Source organism: Dicentrarchus labrax, unplaced genomic scaffold (assembly GCF_905237075.1).
Source record: "Dicentrarchus labrax unplaced genomic scaffold, dlabrax2021, whole genome shotgun sequence".
Taxonomy (NCBI): domain Eukaryota; kingdom Metazoa; phylum Chordata; class Actinopteri; family Moronidae; genus Dicentrarchus; species Dicentrarchus labrax.
Genome location: NW_026136705.1, coordinates 10,684,705 through 10,704,113, shown reverse-complemented (window position 1 = coordinate 10,704,113; position 19,409 = coordinate 10,684,705). Strand labels below are relative to the sequence as shown.

The following is a 19,409-nucleotide window of genomic DNA, read 5'->3' as shown; positions in this document are numbered from 1 at the left end:
GCAGAAGTGTATGGTGTAGATACTGTATCAGCACAGTCCCTGAAATAGACCCCATCCTCCCCTTTGTCCTGGTTTGACCGGAGGTTGCATTAGTTTGGCAGACCTGGAGAACATTCTAGCACATTTTCCTGAGGTTTCAAGTTTTAAGTCAGTATAATCAGGTACCAGAAGGTTCTCATTGGTGCCATCTGTAGGGAAATGTATGCAAAACGCCTGCACGATATCATATCACCTCAACTGAATTTAGAAAGACAAAGAACAACAAGAGAGTATGATCATTTCCCCATTTGTTTCTGTTTATTGTCAGGTATAATAACTTGTACACTACAAAGAATGACTTGTAGAACCAAAGGGGCAATGCTATACTTGGAATAAATTAACAGGTTTGCAGAGTATCATAGTTGGGTTACACTGGGAATGCAACACTGTGCGAGTGACATGAGACTGGACGAATGGTAAGGAAGACTTAAGGTGATCCCTGATTGTATCGCCAGTTTGTTTACCGTACTACCGTAGCTGTACGGTACAGAAACATGGTGCGGCCCATTATACAAGGGATTAGAGTATGTGGTGGCTGTGTAGAATAATGGACTCCCTCTAATCACAGGGAGATGTTCTGGTTCTGTTTGAGGCTGATCCCTCGCTCCTCAATACAAGCAGAGCCACAATGGCTGGCATTAAAATGAACCGTTACAATAGGCAGGGGACGCCATAATGGCAGTCGTGGGAGTAACTGTGGGTGAAGACTTGGTTCCACTGGCTAAAATCAGAGCATCTGAAACACACAGCAAAGGATCTTCACCCCGCTCGCTCATCTGATAGCGATAGTCATCCTTCGCCACAATAAGAAACCCATTTCGTGTAAAACAAGTACAGTTCATTTACAAATGGGAATACATTTGCAGCAATCTCATCGTCGAAGCATGATCCAACTGCTTTACAGCTCATGGCAGAATGATAAATAAATAAAATAATAAATAGCCCAATAAATAAACTGATAAATACAATTAGAATTATAAATAGCTGTGGTCAACACAAAAAGTGTGCATGGAGACTTTTTGCAGACAGTTTTCCTGTACAATACCACACAGCAGCCTGAGCTGCAGGCTACAGTGGTACACACACACAAATAATTACCTCACTGGTCATTGCAGAGGAGGTACACACACGTACGCGCGCGCACACACACGCACACACACACACACACACACACATTAGCAGAATCAACGTAATCATTTAAACAGGGAAGAGAGTAAAAGTACATAATACATAGTTTTTGTCCCCCCCGTCCCATTCACCTCTGTATGCAGGTGGCTGACATACTGGATATGTCAGAGGGGAGAACAGATGCACCCTGGCACCTTTAATTTCAGCCAGGTACTGTCCATCGAGCAGCAAGTCTCTCCCGATGCATCATGCTAAACAAGCCTCTTCAAACTAGATGGAATATACAGTGCATAGTTTACAAAGCCAGAACTTAAGAGAGTTTACATCTATACAGACAAACCTATACAATACAATTTTCATCATAAAAAAAGTTCCTTTTCTCTTCCATTTCCTGTTTCATCCGCCGACGTCTCTTTTGTTCTCACTTTTGTTGATCTCTGTGCTTCGGTGAAATGGAAGTCTTTGGGGGGATGAGTACATGATGGGGGGAGGAAAAAAAGTGAGATTTTCTGAAATGTACAGTAAGCCGTTGATGTGTCCTCTTTTTGACTTCTACTCAGCTCCTATTGTTAGGATATATTCATATATATATATTTATAGTATATAGTTTGTAATGAATTAATTTTTGGTTGCTTTGTGGAAGAAGAGACAGAAAGTGCTAACATACAGCAAGATTTGTTCTTTGGGCTCTACCAAATTAATTTTTGACATGTGGTAACCCATTTCCTTTAATACCTTGTATATGTGAGGACATGAACAGTGACAGCCAAATTCATAATAATGTGCTATATCAAAATACATCCCTCCTCTTTGATCCAGGCTCTGTGTTGGAGAGGGATTATGTCTAGGGTCGAGGGCCCTGGACTGTACAGCAGTGCAGGGGCTGTCGAGGGCTTGTTAAAGATACATCATGACTGAACCGGAGCACGGTAAATTCAACAGGACTGCTCCTCTGTTTGTTTGTGTTTCCCTTCTGTGCTGTCTGTTGCGCTCAGAAGCCGGGGCTGTCGTAGCTGCTGCGGCTGTAGTAACTGTGGTGACTGCGGGAGCGACTCCTGCTGCGGCTCCAGCTCCGGCTCTGGCTGCGGCTCCGACTCCAGCTCCGGCTCCGGCTCCTGCTGTGGCTCCGGTTGTGGCTTCGGCTGTGGCTCCTGCTGCGGCTGTAGCTGCTGTAGCTGCGGCTGCGGCTGGACCGCGACGGGCTGCTGTCGTAGCTGGACGACGAAGGGCTGGGCCGGTAGTACGGGATTGGCCGCTTCCGAGCACTGGAGGAGAGGAGGGAGAGAGGGGGGAGGAAGATGGAGAGTTAACAGCGAGGCCAGACAGAGACGACTGTTTGACGAGTTAGTGGTCTATCTGACGAATGAAACACATGAGTATTAGGACAAGATTTGGTTGGTTAAGAGCAAATCGGTGTTAGGTTACACAAGTGGTAGACTTGATCAGTACAGGATCTGAAAGAGAGCTGTTATATGGGTTAAAAAAGTCCAAGCTGTTCAACCACACACACACTCACACTGTAATCACACACGTAGCAGAGAAAGGCATGTCGTTAGTTTAAGCTTAAGCTTAGATTGCCTTGTTAATAGCCACCCGGGAAGTGCTTCCTGTAAGGTAATGAGCTGTTAGCTCCCAAAAGAACCTCTTCTTCTCAGTGGAGGCCAACACCCAGAAGAATCAACAGTCAACAGTGCGGGGAGAGATAAACGCTATCAGGGTATCCCTGCTGCTACAAGGTGTGTTTCACCTTGTCATTTCAGCAGCGTTGGAGATTACTCAGCCTTCACTTTTGTTTTCTGTATCTGCTATGAGAATGCACAGCCTGTGCAATAGAGGGATATCCACTTAAATAAACCTTGATAGCATTTTAATCTCTGTCTCCCTGTGCTACAGCATTAGTGCATTACCGCAGTGGGGTGCAGCTTTAGAGTCGGTATGAGTTTCTTTTTGAAAGGAGATGAAGGAGCAGAAAGGACAGAGAGAAAAACAGGATGAGACCAGGTTTACTCAGGGGACCTCGGGTGGTTTGCTGTTCGGCCGAGCTTCAGGAGTCAGACTAGCCGTATCCTGCTGCACGGCAACTGTTACCAGGGTAACTAGCCTGCAGCAGCTCAGTTCAGCAGCATCCCGTTGTCTTGGCATCAGGACCTTTAGGACTGGAGTGAAAGATGACAAGATACACACGTTTCACCCACGTCTAGAGAGGTGACATTGCAAGTGCCACAAACTTCAAGGAAAAGATACAATTATAAAAAGATAAATAATTCAAAAGTTTTCTTTTTTCATTGGCAGAAGAGGATACAAGGTACAAATCTGCTCTCAGTATTGAGGAGCCTTGGAATGGTTATTAAGCAGATAATGGATCCATATTTAATGGAGCAATGAAAAAAACTATAAGAAATCAAAAAAACTAGATAAATAAATAGAAATGAATTCAGTACATATTTCTCTTGGCATTTGTAATCCGACTACATTTCTGTATGGATTTTATGTCCTTATTGTTGTCTGTTGCTAGTTTATTAGGTACAGCTAGCTAAAACAAATGCAGCCAAATTACAACAAATGCTCCTTTCATGCAGTTTAAATGTTCAGTTTTTGTTTAAACTGATTCAATGTGTATGCTCATTTTAGGAGGCTGCAGTCTGAGAGGTGTTTCTGTTGGTTAGCCTACCCCCATTGATATAAACACTTGTCAGTAAAGCACAGACAGCACCAACTACATCCTCTACAGGCACTGTTCAGGACTGGAAAAAGGTACACCATGTGCATGTTTTCAGAGTAAAAAAACAACAAAAAAAGTGTGTTTTTATCTCGAGGTAATGTTCTCCAGCGTTAGACTTGACCATGAATCAGAGATGAGGCAGTGAAGGACAGTGCTGCTCTTTGTAGTAAAGATGGAAATCTGCCTCTCAGTGAAAGTACACCTGATTATAGAGTTACTGCATTAACAATGCAGCTATTTACATTCCTAATATTTTTTGTTATACTAAAATAAAAAAAAGCACAATGACAGCTAACAATTTCATTAAAATGTGTTATTAGCTAGATTGATATAAATGTATAAAAGCAGAAAACTTACACCTCCTTCATTTGTGCCTGCAGTTTTTAATGGATTCGAATGTGGTTCTCTAAACTTTCAGTTGTGAGTAAGAGCAGGAACAAATTCCCTCATTTTATTCCTTTTGCTTGTCATCGTTGTTATTTGAAGCCATAAAAGAACGACTTCGGCCCCGAGATGATTGAATGAGTGCAGAGAAATTATCTGACATGTTTTAACTTCAGAGAGTAACATCCAGTGAAGCGTGTCATGTCTAAGTGCTGTTCATTCCAGACATATAAAAGCTGAGAATAAAACTCAAAAGACAAACTGTCTCATTGGAGCCTGGTGTTCTGCTGTAGGAAAGTCCACAAAGTAAGTTGTGATCACATGTACTGTATGTCCAAATGGAAACCTTAAAACTATCAGGAGGAGGCTTTATGATGCTGCACAGCTGTGTTACCTGGTAATCCTGCGAGCTTCCATGAAGCTGGGTGAATCTCTTCTTCTTTTGCGAATGGGCGAGTAGCTGCGTGAGCGGCGGCGAGCTCGGCTGTCGGTGTCCGAGCGGTTAGGGCTGTCCCTCTCTCTGCGAGACACACAGAACACCATCAGAAAGGCCAGAACAGAGCGTGTGAGATCAAAATCAAAATGTGCCCGAGAACGAGCTTTCACCTGGAGTTGTTCTGTCTATTGTGTGGGGACTTGGTCTTGCTGGGGCCTCTGTCTCTAGAGGCAGAGCGAGAGGATGAACGCCCGCTGCTCCAGGAGCTGCTGCGCTGCCGGAGGTTGGGTTTGCTGCGAGACTCCTCTTTCTTCCTGCCGGACGTGTGTGAGTGGCGTCCTGGAGATGCTGATGGGCTACGGTGGTGTGCCTGACCCCGACTAGAGCGGTGGTGGCGTTTGGAAGAGTGGCCACCTTTTGTCCTGAGGTAATTGGCAGTACAGCACAGCGAGTGTCAAATAATGATCTCTCAGTGGCAAAACTAAAGCGGAAAGCTCCAGCAGAGATACAATACTGACATTGCAGGCTACATGAAAACCTACAGAGAGAGTGAAAAGGGAAGTTGTGCTTACTTTCTCTGGTGACGAGAGTTCCTCCCTCTGTGAGCGTGGTTGTGCTGGGAGTGGGCCGAGTCGCTGCTGTGAGCAGGGGAGTGGGAGCTCTTATTCTGGCCTCTCTGGCTCCCTCTCTTCCCCGACGTCTGGCTTACGGAGCTCCCTACAACTGTGTTCCTTCCGTCCACACTCCCAGCATCTCCTGCTGCGCACGTCTGTCCCGTTTGGCTCCTGCTGGGGGCGCTGTGGAGCTTGTGCTCTCTCAGCAGAGTGGACTGGATGCTTGCAGAGCTAGCGGTCAGCAGACGGAGCTTCTGTAGAGAAATGATGACCAACAAAGGAAAAAAAAAAAAGAAGAAAATAAAAAGAAAAAGGACAAAAAGAGCATTAGAGTGTTTCCAGGTTGGTGACTGAGTGCTACGGTGTACTTGCCAAAAGAAGGTAAACATCTAAAAGAAAAAGATCTAGGTTTTCTCCATATGGCTTATAGATAGTCCTCTATGGTGCAGCGCATGCAATACTTGGCATGCAAAACCATAATGAGTTGAAGAAATTATAATCGCAAAAACAAACAAAAAAACTAGGAGGAGGAGGAAGAGAGGGAAAAAAATAAAACAAAACTGTGAACCAAATAAGTTTAAGAGCAGAGGCAGAAAGTACAGAGCTAAAGATTTTGTAGAGTAGAAAAAGAGGACTTCTTCAGTTTTTTTTTTTTTTTTTTTTAGTAATGGTTAAAAAAATGAAACAAAACAGAAAGAGAAGACAACTTGACGGAACATCACAGAAATGGAAGGAACAAAATAAAGATCACAATTATTGAATCAATCGAATCAGAAAACAAATCGTCTGCTACTCAATTTTCTCTTTCTGGATTTTTTTCCTGAAGACAATTGCTGAGATGTGAACAGCGACCCATTTTCTTTGTTTTTTTTTAATGGTTACTCTTGTTTAACTCCCTTCTGGTTAACATCCACTTACCAATAAAGTGGTATTCCCTCCTTTAGTAGGTAAGGTATGAAGAAAAGGGAAAAGTGGGGCAACATAAGTGCATCATTAGATTCACAAAATGCAAGAGAAAAAGACACAAAACCCTTCCCTGCCAGTGACTCATGAGACAATGCATGGAAATCAATGGAAAAGAACTCAAAAAGCAAAGAGGAAAACCACAATGTGCAGGGAATCCCTCACACAGAGAGTAAATCCTCTGGGCCCAGTCACCTTCCTAAACATCAGAGAGCAACTGGCTGGTGAGAGTTAAAGGTATTTTCTTTACCATTTTTCACTCCATGTAGTATCTACCACAGGGCAGCTGTAGGTTTACTGCCTCACACATTTACAGGCTAACTACTTTACCTTCTACTGGTTACATCAGTTTGTGTTCATGGGCTCCTTCATACTGGACACTTACAGGTATCACAACAGCCAACTTTTCTCTTAATGTCGCTCCAGGGAGCTGATTGACTTGGGTTCAACCACATTTTATGGTAATTCTTTATGGGGGGATAGACTGATGTAAGAACCCCCAAAAGTGTTTGGTCACTGAAGGTTCAGTGAAGTTGCATCTAATTGATAAAACAATAAGAATGTGATTGGATCCTTTGGGATTTTAACGTAAAAATGACCTTAAGAGCCACAAATAGACTGAATTACCTTGAAGCTAGGAGTTTACATAATGACCACTATCTTAAAGATTAGGGCTGGCAATATTATGTATTTTACTTCTTGTCAATAAATCCCACAAAAAGACCAAAACCAACAATGAATTGATCCTACCATGATAGCTTAGTGAATGCTCACCAGAGCACCAAATGTGTATTAATCCAGGGCTGAAAATAGTCATTTTGTCATTCAACGAGAGTAAAGAGCACTTGTTGGGGGCTGAGTCTTATCAAGCCACTCTCATGGCTCTAAGGATGGCAATGTTGGTCTGCCAGTCAGTCGGTTAGTCCACTTTATGCTCAGACTGAAATGCCTCAACAACTATTAGACAGACTGCTATGACATTTTATAGAGATTCAAGATCCCCAGAGGATGAATCCTACTTACACTGGTGAACCCCTGATCTAGCGCCATCATCAGGTCAGATTTTATTTGGTGATACTTTGTGATTTATGACCAAATACCTGAGAAACCAATAACATTCCCATCAGCCTCAGCTGTCTATTTATGCTTAACATCGGCATGTTAGCATTGCCATTGTGTACATGTTAGCATGCATTAGCATTTAGCTCAAAGGAGCACTGTATCTCCTGTATCTGTGCCGCTAACATGGCTGTAGACTTGTTTAATAATTCAACTGCATATTTGGGACCAGTTTTTCAAAATTGACATCTTCACTAGGAATTCATAGATTTGGGGCTAGTGCCTCAGACACAATAGGGAGTCGGAAAGTATTGGTACACTAAAATATTGTTATTTTAGGTCTTTTTAAGGGATTTGTTCATAGAAGTAAGTAAGTAAAAACATAGAGTAATGCCAGCCTTATCCTATAAACTGAGTATTGGTTCAAATATATACCAAACCTCTATTTTAAGTATTCAGCAGAAAATAGAACTAGTGACTCAGTGGGAGCTGGGGACTGAAACTTGTGATGCACGGTTATTCACTGCTCATTGTAAGCAGGCCATAAATAGAGGGTAAATCTCCAAAAGGCGTTTTGTGAAACCAAATACAGCTGACTCTTCCGCATGCATTATCATGTGCTGTCTGAACTGCTTCCTAATCTAAGATACAACAAAAGCACCGACTGGTCCTTGCAGAAAGAAGAGCCGTTCTCCACTAGAGAGAGGACAACTAAGCGGTATAATAAGAAAACACACAACCACTTGTGCTTATGACAGTTGTTAGAAACAGTCGTGGAAAGCAATATGGTGAAAATCATAAGACGAATGTACTAATTCACCAACAAACAGAGAGATGCTGGACAAACAGGAATGCATTCTACCAAAAACAGAAAGAAAACAAAAGAAGAGAAAGAAATGGACCTGGAAGATAGAGCGGGATATTGGACTTCAGGATGAAGTTAAGGAGGAAAGAGAAAAACCAGAGCTCTACGTAATCCAATCTTTTAAGAGTCAAATCATAATTGATGAAGTTAGATTAATTTGGTTAAAGACCATTGGTAAATAACAGAAAGAGAGAGAGAGAGAGAGAGAGAGAGAGAGAGAGGAGAGAAGAGAGAGAGAAACATTGACGTCACTCAGGCTAGGGTGCTTGTCACATTCTCATCTGCATAAAGATCACGTGCGTAGGCAAAGCATTACCTACCTTCCATTTCAATCAGTGACACGTATGCAATATCAACAAAAAAAAGGAAAGAAAGAAAAAAAGAAAAAAGGAGAAAGGAATGTTCTCCGCAGCGAAATGGGAAAAAGACAATGACCTCTTTTAGTATCAAAGCTACATATTTTGTCCAGACACTAAGGAGAAATAAACAAACCAAAATGAAAGTAGAGGGGGAGAAAAATAAAATAAAAAATCCAGATGGAATTCAAATCAAACTAAAATTAGAAACAAAGGATGAAACTATAAACTACATGATGTGCTTTGTCTTTTTCGCTTGTACAAATGCAGCCATATTTGTATCAAAACGGGGGAGGGGGGTTGGGGGGGAGATAGAGGTAAGCGGATAGAGTTAATTGTCATATTAGTGGACATCCATGTAGAGTAGAGTAGCTAGAAGGACGGGACGGGGGGAGGAGGAGGAGGAGGAGTGCATGCAGAGCTGGCAGATGTGAAAGATACGTGGGAAGGAAAATGCCAGGACAACAAAGAGTGAGCCGTGAGTCACACATGACACGGATGAACAGGTAGGAGAGAGGGGAGGAGGGGGGGGGGGGTGAGGTAGAAGAGTGTTGGAGGGGCAGTCACTGCTAAGATGGACAACTAGAAAGTACGCACATTTGAAAGGGACCCCAGTCACATTTTGGCCTGGGTCTTCTTCAGTAGCAGCACCTCTCTACTCTCTACTTTTTGGACGTCAGCCCAGCCTTCTTCCAGGCAATCTGTTTATTTTTGTGTTTTTTTTATATTTATCACTATAAACACCGGTACGGGAAGAGAGAACCTCAGGGAGCTTTGTCAAATCTGCTGTTTAAGCTGTTTGTGTGAACAGGGAGCTTACTTTCAAAATGGCTTGGGTCCCTTTAAAATCACAATCATGTTAATAAATGTGTGAGTTGTCCTAGTTATTTTCAAGAGTCCATGTACTTGTGTTTGAAGTGTTTGAAGACATCCATTAATAATGAGCAAGAAGACGACTAGCCCCGTTTGGGACCGTCTCTTTCAGACAGTGCCAAATGTTTCCCACTGTAAAGCTTGGGGAAGCGGCTGCTGCTCTTCATCGGAGGAGGGTCAGTTAAAGGTCCAGTGTGTAACATTTAGGAGGATCTATTGGCATAAACTGAATATAATATGCATAGCTATGCTTTCATTAGTGTATAATCACCTTAAAATAACTGGACCGCCATGTTTCTACAGTATAGAATGGACAAACCAAACACTGGCTTTAGATAGGGCTTTTCACATTGTTCGAGAGTTTCATGCCCACTATAGTTTCCGCTACACACTTGGAACGAGAGGGTGAGGAGAGGATGTTGTAATCTGCAACCACTAGATGCCGCTAAATCCTACGCACAAAACTTTTAAGCACACGCCTTTACCAAACCTACTAGTCCTCGTCCTTGAAGCCTTCTCTCTTGAAAAAAATTTGACATAATACCAGAAAACACTTAAAATAAAGGATAAATCTCCTATTTGTACAGCTTGTCCAAGTAAGTTTTTGAGTGTGGTGTATTCTTTGACTTATTCTGGTGCACCAATCTGTAATGGACTCATTATTGGCCCCTGTGGCCAAAGAACAGTACACACCTGAGAGAGTCTCGACAGGCCGCTATGACCTGCAAGGTGAGGGTGATGTGACGGTGTAGCAAGCTAATCTGCCAGCAAAGCTACCAGAAACTATCCTACTGACATTTTCGGCTGTCTCCTTCAGTCACATGATCCTCGGAGGTCATAATGGTCTGTTGAGAGTCGCTGTAACACTCTATGATTGATGCACTGCAGATGTAGTGGGTGTTGTTCCCCCATTGGCCACAAGGAGCAGCAAGGTGGATCAAGCCACACTCTAAAACAAACTTGGAAAAGGCCACACAAAGGTAAGATTTATTCTTTTCTAACCCCACGTTTCTGTTTTTCCAGAGAGACGTCTTCAAGGAGAGGGACTAACTTGCTGGTCTGGTAAACAGACGTCCGCTTAACTTCACCTCCGATAAAGAGCAGTGCAGAGCTGTTTCCCTGAGCTTTTTTATGGGAAGCATTAAGGACTGTCTCCCACGCAGTGGATGAGACAGATCCAAGCGGGGCTAGAGGACGACTACAGGAACACAAACTGAGATGATAGATAGACAACCAGAGCTGCTATACAGAACATTTGCTAAACCACACAACTGCTGCAGTAAAGTCAAACTTCAGTTGCATCCAGGATCTGTCACACATAATAACCATCCTCCTGTGCAAAGATTTCAGTGTGGGGATCATTATCATAAAACAAATATTTTAGCTTTTGGTGGAGATTAACAAGAGTGGCAACATCACCTTGTGCTACAAAGATGCTGCTTAAAAAGAATGTGAGCCAATTAAATGCTCCTCTTTCGCTACATCCCAACTGAATGGCTCCAAAGTACAGGATCAAACAGACCTCCCTTGCCATTCTCCACTGGCCTGAGCTTATAAGAGTAGAAACAAACGTCATGGACAGAAGAGATACTGCCACCTAGGGGCAACATGCACATCAACATGGTAAAGTAAAGCAACAGAGAGGAGCATGTGTTTTAACTCCTGGTGGTTTGGCAGGAGCTGATTGGACGCCTGGAGGAGAAGAGGATCTATCACTGAGCAGAGCATGTGCTTGAGAAGAAAGACAACTGTATTGACAAGAAGAAACTATTACACATACCCAGTTAACCTACTTGGTCCAGTTCCAAAGCATTTGAGTGCTTTTTATATAAATGAGACAGAAAGATTTGGGCATTTATTCATGGGTAAATACCACTTAAATTGTTAAGGAAAAAAAAGAAACAGTAATGAATGAAATAAGCAGAGAGAGAGAGAGAGAGAAAGAGACCAGATAAGACCTCACAGACACAAGCAAGCTGGAGTAGAAAATAGAAGACATCAGTACTCTGGAGCGAGTGTTTCCGGCTGTTTGCAGCCCATTTAGATGCTTGTTCATCAGACCAAGATTATTTCACAAGTGATCCCTTTGGTTTAAGCGATGTCTTTTGTTTCATTCGAACATAATGGCTGTCATCCTACTGTAGCTCTAATGATCAATTTACAGCACGGAAGAGCAAGGTTGTTTCCATAATAGCAAAAAGTGATTTAAATCTCTTCACAGGCACTATCTTTTAGGTAATCAGAGACTACGAGAGATGGTTATTTTCAAAGGAGTCAAAACAAACAAGTAGCAGTTCTAAATTGAACAAGTAGAGAGGAGTATATATGTGTGATTTAGAACACTTTAGACTTTAGGAGCCTATTATGGACATGTGGTGCTGTTTTTATTTTAAGAACAGAGTTACCCCTTTATTATTTAAAGTGTCCAGGGATGATACAGATTCAGGTGTAGCACAACACAGTTTTGGGATGCAGCTCGTCTCTATGGAAGATTTAAAATGCCTAAATAAAAACAAATCAAACAAAGAAATAAAGTGAAATATCACAAATGTAACTAAACTCAAGAGTAATGTCCCTGCAGCTGGCTAGCCAACAGAATATTGTTTTAATTTAACAGGCTGTTTGTCATTGCTGTCATCACTTTTTGCCAGCAATGATATCAGCAAAGGTCGACCCCAGGTTCCGCCCCAAGCTGTGATTGTTTTTCACTTTTGCAATGCGTGAAGCATTGCCATTAAAAAAAAAGCTCCCTAGCACCTCCTCATAAAAACTAATGACAGTGCTTTGTATTTTGTATTGGCAGGTCTATGCTGCTCTCTGCTGGACAACACTGAAATGCAATACATTATTCACTTTGTTTTCTGTGCTGTGATTTAATTTTAATAACACAGCAAGATGAAAAATACAAAAAAGTATTTTTATATAAAAATATCTCTCTTTTCTCTTCTTGGAAAATAAATAAATAAATAAATAAATAAATATTTTTGTTGATTCATGAACTTGGGGAAGGAACATAAATGTGTTGAATCGATATAAAACCGCACTTGACTGTTAGCTTGTGGTTAGCTAGCAGAGCTATATCTTAATGAGAGGTTTGCGTTTGGATTGTGACTGGCAAAAACTTTGTTTACATTTCCGAAGAATGTAATTGAGGTATAAGTTATTAATCTAACCTTTATCCTTCTTCTCGGCTCTGCATCTCACTGTAATATCTAAGCCACACCCGCTTTTGAGTAATCCAATCCAATCCAATCAAATCAGTAGCATCTGATTTAAATCTCTTTAATAACTAAACCCTACCCACATCTTCCATTTCACATGGAAATACATCACTTTTCAGAAGCTAAAGATGCTCTAAGTTTTGCTTCTCTGTGACTTAAATGTGAGATGAAAAATGTATGTCATAACAAAACAAATGTATTCAGTTATTAAAGACAAAAAGCAACATTATTGTCCTTTATTTCCTGTAAATGCATAAAAAAGGAAAACATATGTATATATATTGTATATACAACAATGTGCACTGTATTTCAGTATTTCTTTGTTTGGTTTGTTTTAATTTAGGCATTTTAAATCTTCCATACACCCCAGCACAAACAGCTGATACTGGGAATGGAGAGCTGCACCTTGTTCTTAGCCATATTTTGTTACAATTCATTTTGGCATGCTTGGATCAAGACTTTCCATTAAGTAATTGGATTAGTCAGTTCAAGGAGGAATTGCAGATCATTATCACATTAAAGCAGCAAACAAGCAAATGTTTGTAGTAGTCATACCTGTCCCTGGCTCAACTTTATTTTGTTTTCCTTATGCCTTAGCAGGCATCCGCTCGGAAGAAACTACACATCTTTTTGCTCATTCATTTGGAAACATTGTGTGCCAGTGCGGCTCATATTTCCATTCAAGGTGTGGTATGCTAATGCTGTGGCTCGACTCAGAAGGATGTGTGCTGAACAGAAACACTAGAACCTTTCTTCTCTTTGCTCCCTCCCTCTGTTACCAGCAAACAACAAGAACAAACAAAAAAATCAAGATGGCAGAGGAGTCAAAGAGAGCCAGAAACAAAGCAGCAGGAGCGGCAAGTTTTACACAGGAGTGTCAAAAATAATATTATCAATAATAATAACTGGCCTACAACCTATCAATAACTGATAAAAGAATGAAAAAGTCTTTCAACATCAAAGGAGATGAGAATTCATGTCAACCAACACAGGAGAGCAAGATAAAACTCATTTGCAGAGACTATGGAAGATATCGTTGGAGTGGGTGGGGGGAGGGCGGGGGTGCGGGAGTAAAATAGAGGAGATTACATACATCGTGCCCTTTCTCGCCCTCGGCGTGGTTGAGTCTGCCGGCCTTGCCGTTGCGGCTTCGCTGGGTGTGGTCCCCGTTGTGCCATGCAGCAGGAGTGTTGGGGCCCGGGGACAGCGAGGTGCCGGACGCCTTTTGTCCGTCCATCTTGTGCTTGGAGTTCAGTCTGGAAGAGCAGAGCCGCACAGAAACACTGTAGGTAAAGCCTCTGGGGACCCGGATCAGATCTTCAAAATGTGTTTGACTTAAAATTGGATTGAAGAGAGCTTCACATTGGTCACCATGAAGAATGTGTTAGCTGAATCAATATGCATATTTCTATTTGCATTCATTAAAGGTGCAATGAACATGAATAAAGCTGCAATGATTTTGTTTGTGATCTCTTTCTGTGCATCTTCATTGTCAGCAATTGTCAATGTGGTACCATGTTTCTGATGTACCTCATTTTTTATTTATTTCCTGCTCCAGTTTGGTTTTCTTTTTGTTTCCATTTCAACCAATTTCCTATTATTTCATTATATATATCACTATTTGTATATTTATGTATCATTCATAATAGATTTTTGTTAATTTCACATTTTAATTGCTACTGGAGATGGAGGATTTCACAAAAACACAATAAAAGCCCAGGTGTAGAGAATAACATGAACAATGGGACAGATGTAGGGTAAATCCTGGTCTCTGATTGGCTGTTCCTGCTCTGAGCATTCATGTGGTTAATCGTGTGATCGCCTGAGAGTTGCTCTCAAAGGGGAACTCCACAGACTTTAGCCTGTTCACAGGTGTTGGGGACTACTTCTGTATTTGTGAAAAAGTGGTAATTCTGTGTCTCCAGTAGGAGCTGGATTTCGCCTCAAGTGATGTCACTTCAGTCAGCATCTGTTGTGTCTGGAGACTACAAGTCTGAAAATGAAAATCTGGGGTTGTTGAGTCAGAAACAAGAGAGCTTACCAAACCTTTGTAGCCCCCTCCTCATCTCTGCTTGAGGCTGGCGTCTTGGGGCTACATTAGCCGCTACTAGCATAACACCCCCAAATATCAGACTGAACTTTAAGCAGTCATGCTGCATTGTGGGTAATGTAGGCGCCAGGTTTTGATAGTGAAGAAGAATATATGGAATAAAAAACGATATCTCTGGTTCTGCTGCATCCACTTTGATCCTTTCTGATCTTACTATTTTCTGTCAGTAGCAGTAAGTCACTTGATAAATGGGTTGCTCACTCACAAAGAACTTTTTCACCTATGAGTTCATTCTTAAGATCATTCTGTAATTCTTCAAAGTTTAATAATTGCAGGCCCAGAAACCTAAGTTAAATGTAACATGTCACAATCCATAAAATCTCATGAAATAATGATTCTGTTATTGGCTTTTCAGAGAGCGAGTACTCTGCACAGAAGAGTAGAAATGCTCCCCTTTATAAGCTTATTTTCCCTACAGATAACTGAAAAGCTATCTGGTTAATATGTCAGAACTTAAAAATAGGATCTTTAGAATCAGAAACCAGGACATTTCTTAAACATAGTAAAATACGGCTTACGAAAAAAAAGAAAAATAAGATGCTATGTGCCACATAAAATGACTAACAGTGTTACCAACAATGAATATTTTTTTCATCACACTTGATACTCAACAATGAGTGCTGAGTGAGATATCACAGCCACTTAATGGGGGTTATTATAAGACATGCAGAGGAGCCCCATTTCTATCCCAATCTATCCCCCTAGGGCCGAGACTAAATGAGAGAGAGACTGACAGTCACCAGGGCAACTGCACAACACTCAATATCAGTGTGTGAAGTGTATGTGTGTGTGAGTGTGTAGAGGAGTCTACCTGGCAGGAGATTTGGAGGTGCTCCGCGTTGAGGACAGGGAGGCGCTGCGGGAGCTACAGCAGCTGCCTTGACGCTGTGAACTCCTACTGGGGGTCTCACCGGGGGACCTGATGGAAGACAACAAATGGACGAACACACACCACACACATGCATACAGATAGACACATAAAGCCACGTGTATGTACGTATACATCACGGGGACACACATGCCACAGCGAGCTCAGTAGTCTGTCTCATGATATGTAAGACAGTTCATGCACTGCCAAACACTTTCAATATATATTCTAATCGGGACAGGGTGCAATGTATGGCATGGAAATTGTGTCGAACTCGCACATAATGCTTAGAAGATGCACTCGGTGCTTTACAGTCATTAACATTCTCTGTGAGGCTGAGCCTGAGATAATGGGTGTAAAATACCAATATAAATTTATGAGAGACTGAACGTGATTCCAATTGTAGCCATTGTTGAGGACTGTTTGTTTGACTGTGTGCGAAGGACAAATTGTGCTTCACTTATTCTTACACACTGTGCAAAGTGTATATGTACATTACCTTTGACTGATAATGAATGTGAAACTTTGTAATAAGCAGACATATCTATCGGCTCAACATTACCATGTAAATGGTATCGTAGTGATTCTATGTGCGTCTCACCTCTTTTTCTGTTTGTTCTTGTCTTTGTGTTTGTTCTTTGGGCTGCCCGATCTGAAACACAGGTCATACGTAAGATAATGAAGCTGTGGACATTAAAGCATGTAAAAAAAGGGAACTCAGTGTACCACTCACCCATATGGATTGTCTTTTGAACAAACAGTAATCAATAAGCAGAAATGACAATAATATTACACACACCTTAAACAAGAAAACTCATTTGCAGCATTTTGCTATGATGCACATGAACAATGTTGTTAACAGTGCTGATATGTTATGATGTATTGTTTTTTTTTTACACACCTGTATCTCCTCTTTTTCCTGGAGCCAGATGCAGATCTATAAAGATAAAGTCACCCCAATCATTATAATGACAACAACTTCATCACATAATACACTGAATAATTAATATACAATACAGCATGCTCCAGCTGTGGACCAGGGCCTGTTCCAAGAAGCAGGTTGCATGGTACTGAGTAATCTGGTTAACCTTTCCAGATTTACCTTTTGCTCAGAAAAGGTACTTTTACATCAGTCTGTGTTCCAGATTTGAGGTGGTTCTGGGAATTACTATCTTCTTGAAATAAATTCTAGGACATCACAGGTAGTATTTTGGACAAGTGCTGGAGGCTGAACCCAAAACCAATCGGTGCTGTCATCAATCTGTGTGCCACATGTTTTTATTTCCTTTTTTAATATATCTTCACATAAACCTTCAAAGAATATTGAAACGACATAAAGTCCCTGAAGGTGACTCAGCTACCCATGCAGCTGAGGTTCATTTAGCAGCAGTGTATTACAGAGTATACAGACAATAACTCATAGACTCAATAAAACATCTCTCACATATGTATATGTAGATACATATAACACACACACGTACGTTTGATAACAAATATAGCATATGAATGAAAGAATTGTCAATATTACAAACAGATGCAGACACAAAGGCAGTGTCAGGCTACAGCGACCTATCAGAGAATATGTTCATGTCAGTGTGAACAGCAGGAGGATCATGTTGTTTTCATGTGCTAACTCCTAAATGGAATATTAAATGCTAACCAATCTGAATCACATGCATGCATCTATATGTGCAGAGACGTCCCCAGGGGGCTCTCACACCAGGTGTTTCCAGTATCTATTCTACAGGTGCTGGATGTCGTGCTTATTTTATTTTTTTATTTCTGGCTGTAGGTAGCAGGAATAATAAACTGAAATTCAGTTTCCTTTTAACCACCTATCTGAGTATACAGTAATGATGGGGAGGCCTGCCATTCCTCAGTCCACAGCGTTCAACTGACACATCACCTCCATATCACTTTCACCCTCATTGCAGTTTCCATGGTGATTAGTCAGGCCGGTCTGTGAGAGTTGTTGCTATTTTGCTGAAGAGCCCTACATCTCCTCCGCTGTTTTACACACCTACAGCATGCAGTGGAGTGGGAGGGAGTGCCAGCACAAAGTGTGCTGATTCTCTGAAAGGGGAGTAATAAAGCTGTCACAGTAATGTATGTGGCTGATATGTGACTCAGAGCTGTGGCCCCCAGAAGCAGCCCCTGTTTCCCCACTGGAGGGAGTTGACTGGGGACTACTGTATACGAGCTGTTATTCTGTAGAGCTCATTATTCCTCTCTTCTCTCACACACTCTGGTAGCTAAATCCCCTCACCCCACCTTCTACTACAAAGACATGGATATTATATGTGAAACATGTGAGTATACCTAGAGCTATTATTTTAAAGTTGTATATTACAAACAAGCAGCGGTATGAATTTTAGCAGGACAGAATCAAAGTAATCTCCTCCTCCCCTCCTCTCCTAATGTGCAACTTAAAAAGAAGACTGACATTAAGGGAGGCTACTCTGGGGCCATCGCCGCCTCACCTATACATTATTCATATATCAACAGTACCTGCAATGCAGAGCAGCTTTGGTGTGAGGCTGGGAGGGAGGTGTGTGTGTGTGTGTGTGTGTGTGTGTGTGTGTGTGTGTGTGTGGGGGGGGTGATGGGAGAGGACGAGGGGGACTGGGATGTGCGTGGATGGATGAGAGGTGGGAAACAAGAGCGGGGCAGTGCAGTGGTGCTCAGCTATTTGGTGAGAGGCTCATTTTTCTTGTGTTGTGCACCCCCAAACAGGCTGGGTTATTAGAGCAACACATTTAGCCCCGCTCCGCCCCCAGTCAGGCACACAATGAGAGAAATTGGAGGACGAGGGCAGTCTACGATTGCTTATTGTGGTTATGATATCCCAAGGCATCGCACAAGCATTTGTTGATGAGCTCTTGCTCTTTTTTTCCCTTCTTCCTTTTTTATTAGTCTTTTCTCTCTCCTTTCTTTCCTCTCATCCATTCTCTTTTTCCCTTTTCTTTTTATTCCCGTCTCTGTTCCTTTCTGTCTTCTTTGAATCATGTCTTAATTCCCCTCCTTTTCTTTTCAGTTGTCTCTTCTTCCTCTTCTTGTTTCTTCTTGTCGTTCCTTTTCTTTTTAACTTTCCTTTTCCCTTATATTCTAGTCTTTCCCTCCCATCTTTCCTCCTTGATTTCATCCATTCTCTTTCTTCCCTTCCTTTCTATTCCTCTTCTTCAATTTTTTCTTCTGTTTCTTCCCATAGTTCTTCTTTTCTTGTTTCCACTGTCATTCCTCCCTTTCTTTTTCTTCCCGTCTCTCTTCCTTTCTGTCTCGTCTCCCATGACTCATGTCTTTATTCCCCTCCTTTCCCTCCCTGTCTTTCCTTCTCTTTTTCTCGTCTTTCCTTTCCTTTTCCACGTTTATCCTCCTAATTTTCTTCCATCTCTTCTCCTCGTCTTTGTTCACATCCATCACTGTGAGAGCGACTGTCGACAAACCCTTGAAAAGTCGGAGCTTCTTTCTTGAGATGAAATGTCTGTGATGACACTCACATGCGGTATGTACACTCTCACCTGTCTCGCTTGTGTTTCTTCCCACTCTTTTTCTTCTTCTCTCTGTGAGTGGGTGAGGAGCTGCCAAACCTGTTGATGGAGAGAGGGGAAACATTTGCATGCCATGACTGCAAAATGAGCCTCAGATTGCTGTTGAATTCTGGCTTTTCACTCATCATTGTGCTGCATTACACTACACCTCAGAGGGATCATTGTTAGGAAAGGTGTCTATCCTATAATAGCTCAGATAATTTTTCTCACCAAGGCTCTACTC

At 41.8% G+C, this 19,409-nt stretch overlaps 1 protein-coding gene across 2 annotated transcripts in view; it reads right to left on the bottom strand.

The window, feature by feature from the left end:
- Positions 1 to 275: 275 nt before the first annotated feature.
- The window catches only part of srrm3 (serine/arginine repetitive matrix 3), a 71,975-nt gene continuing 52,841 nt past the window's right edge, over positions 276 to 19,409 (bottom strand). Inside the window, exons 6-14 of one of the 2 annotated variants that reach the window (XM_051400318.1) lie at positions 19,157 to 19,225; positions 16,540 to 16,575; positions 16,240 to 16,290; positions 15,582 to 15,689; positions 13,754 to 13,916; positions 5,282 to 5,577; positions 4,880 to 5,131; positions 4,668 to 4,793; positions 276 to 2,432 (exon numbers count right to left, since the gene is read on the bottom strand). In XM_051400318.1, the coding sequence (XP_051256278.1) occupies positions 2,159 to 2,432; positions 4,668 to 4,793; positions 4,880 to 5,131; positions 5,282 to 5,577; positions 13,754 to 13,916; positions 15,582 to 15,689; positions 16,240 to 16,290; positions 16,540 to 16,575; positions 19,157 to 19,225 (1,375 nt within the window). In that variant the 3' untranslated portion in view covers positions 276 to 2,158. The remainder of the gene's footprint in view (positions 2,433 to 4,667; positions 4,794 to 4,879; positions 5,132 to 5,281; positions 5,578 to 13,753; positions 13,917 to 15,581; positions 15,690 to 16,239; positions 16,291 to 16,539; positions 16,576 to 19,156; positions 19,226 to 19,409) is intronic. The other variant, XM_051400319.1, reaches the window with a different exon arrangement.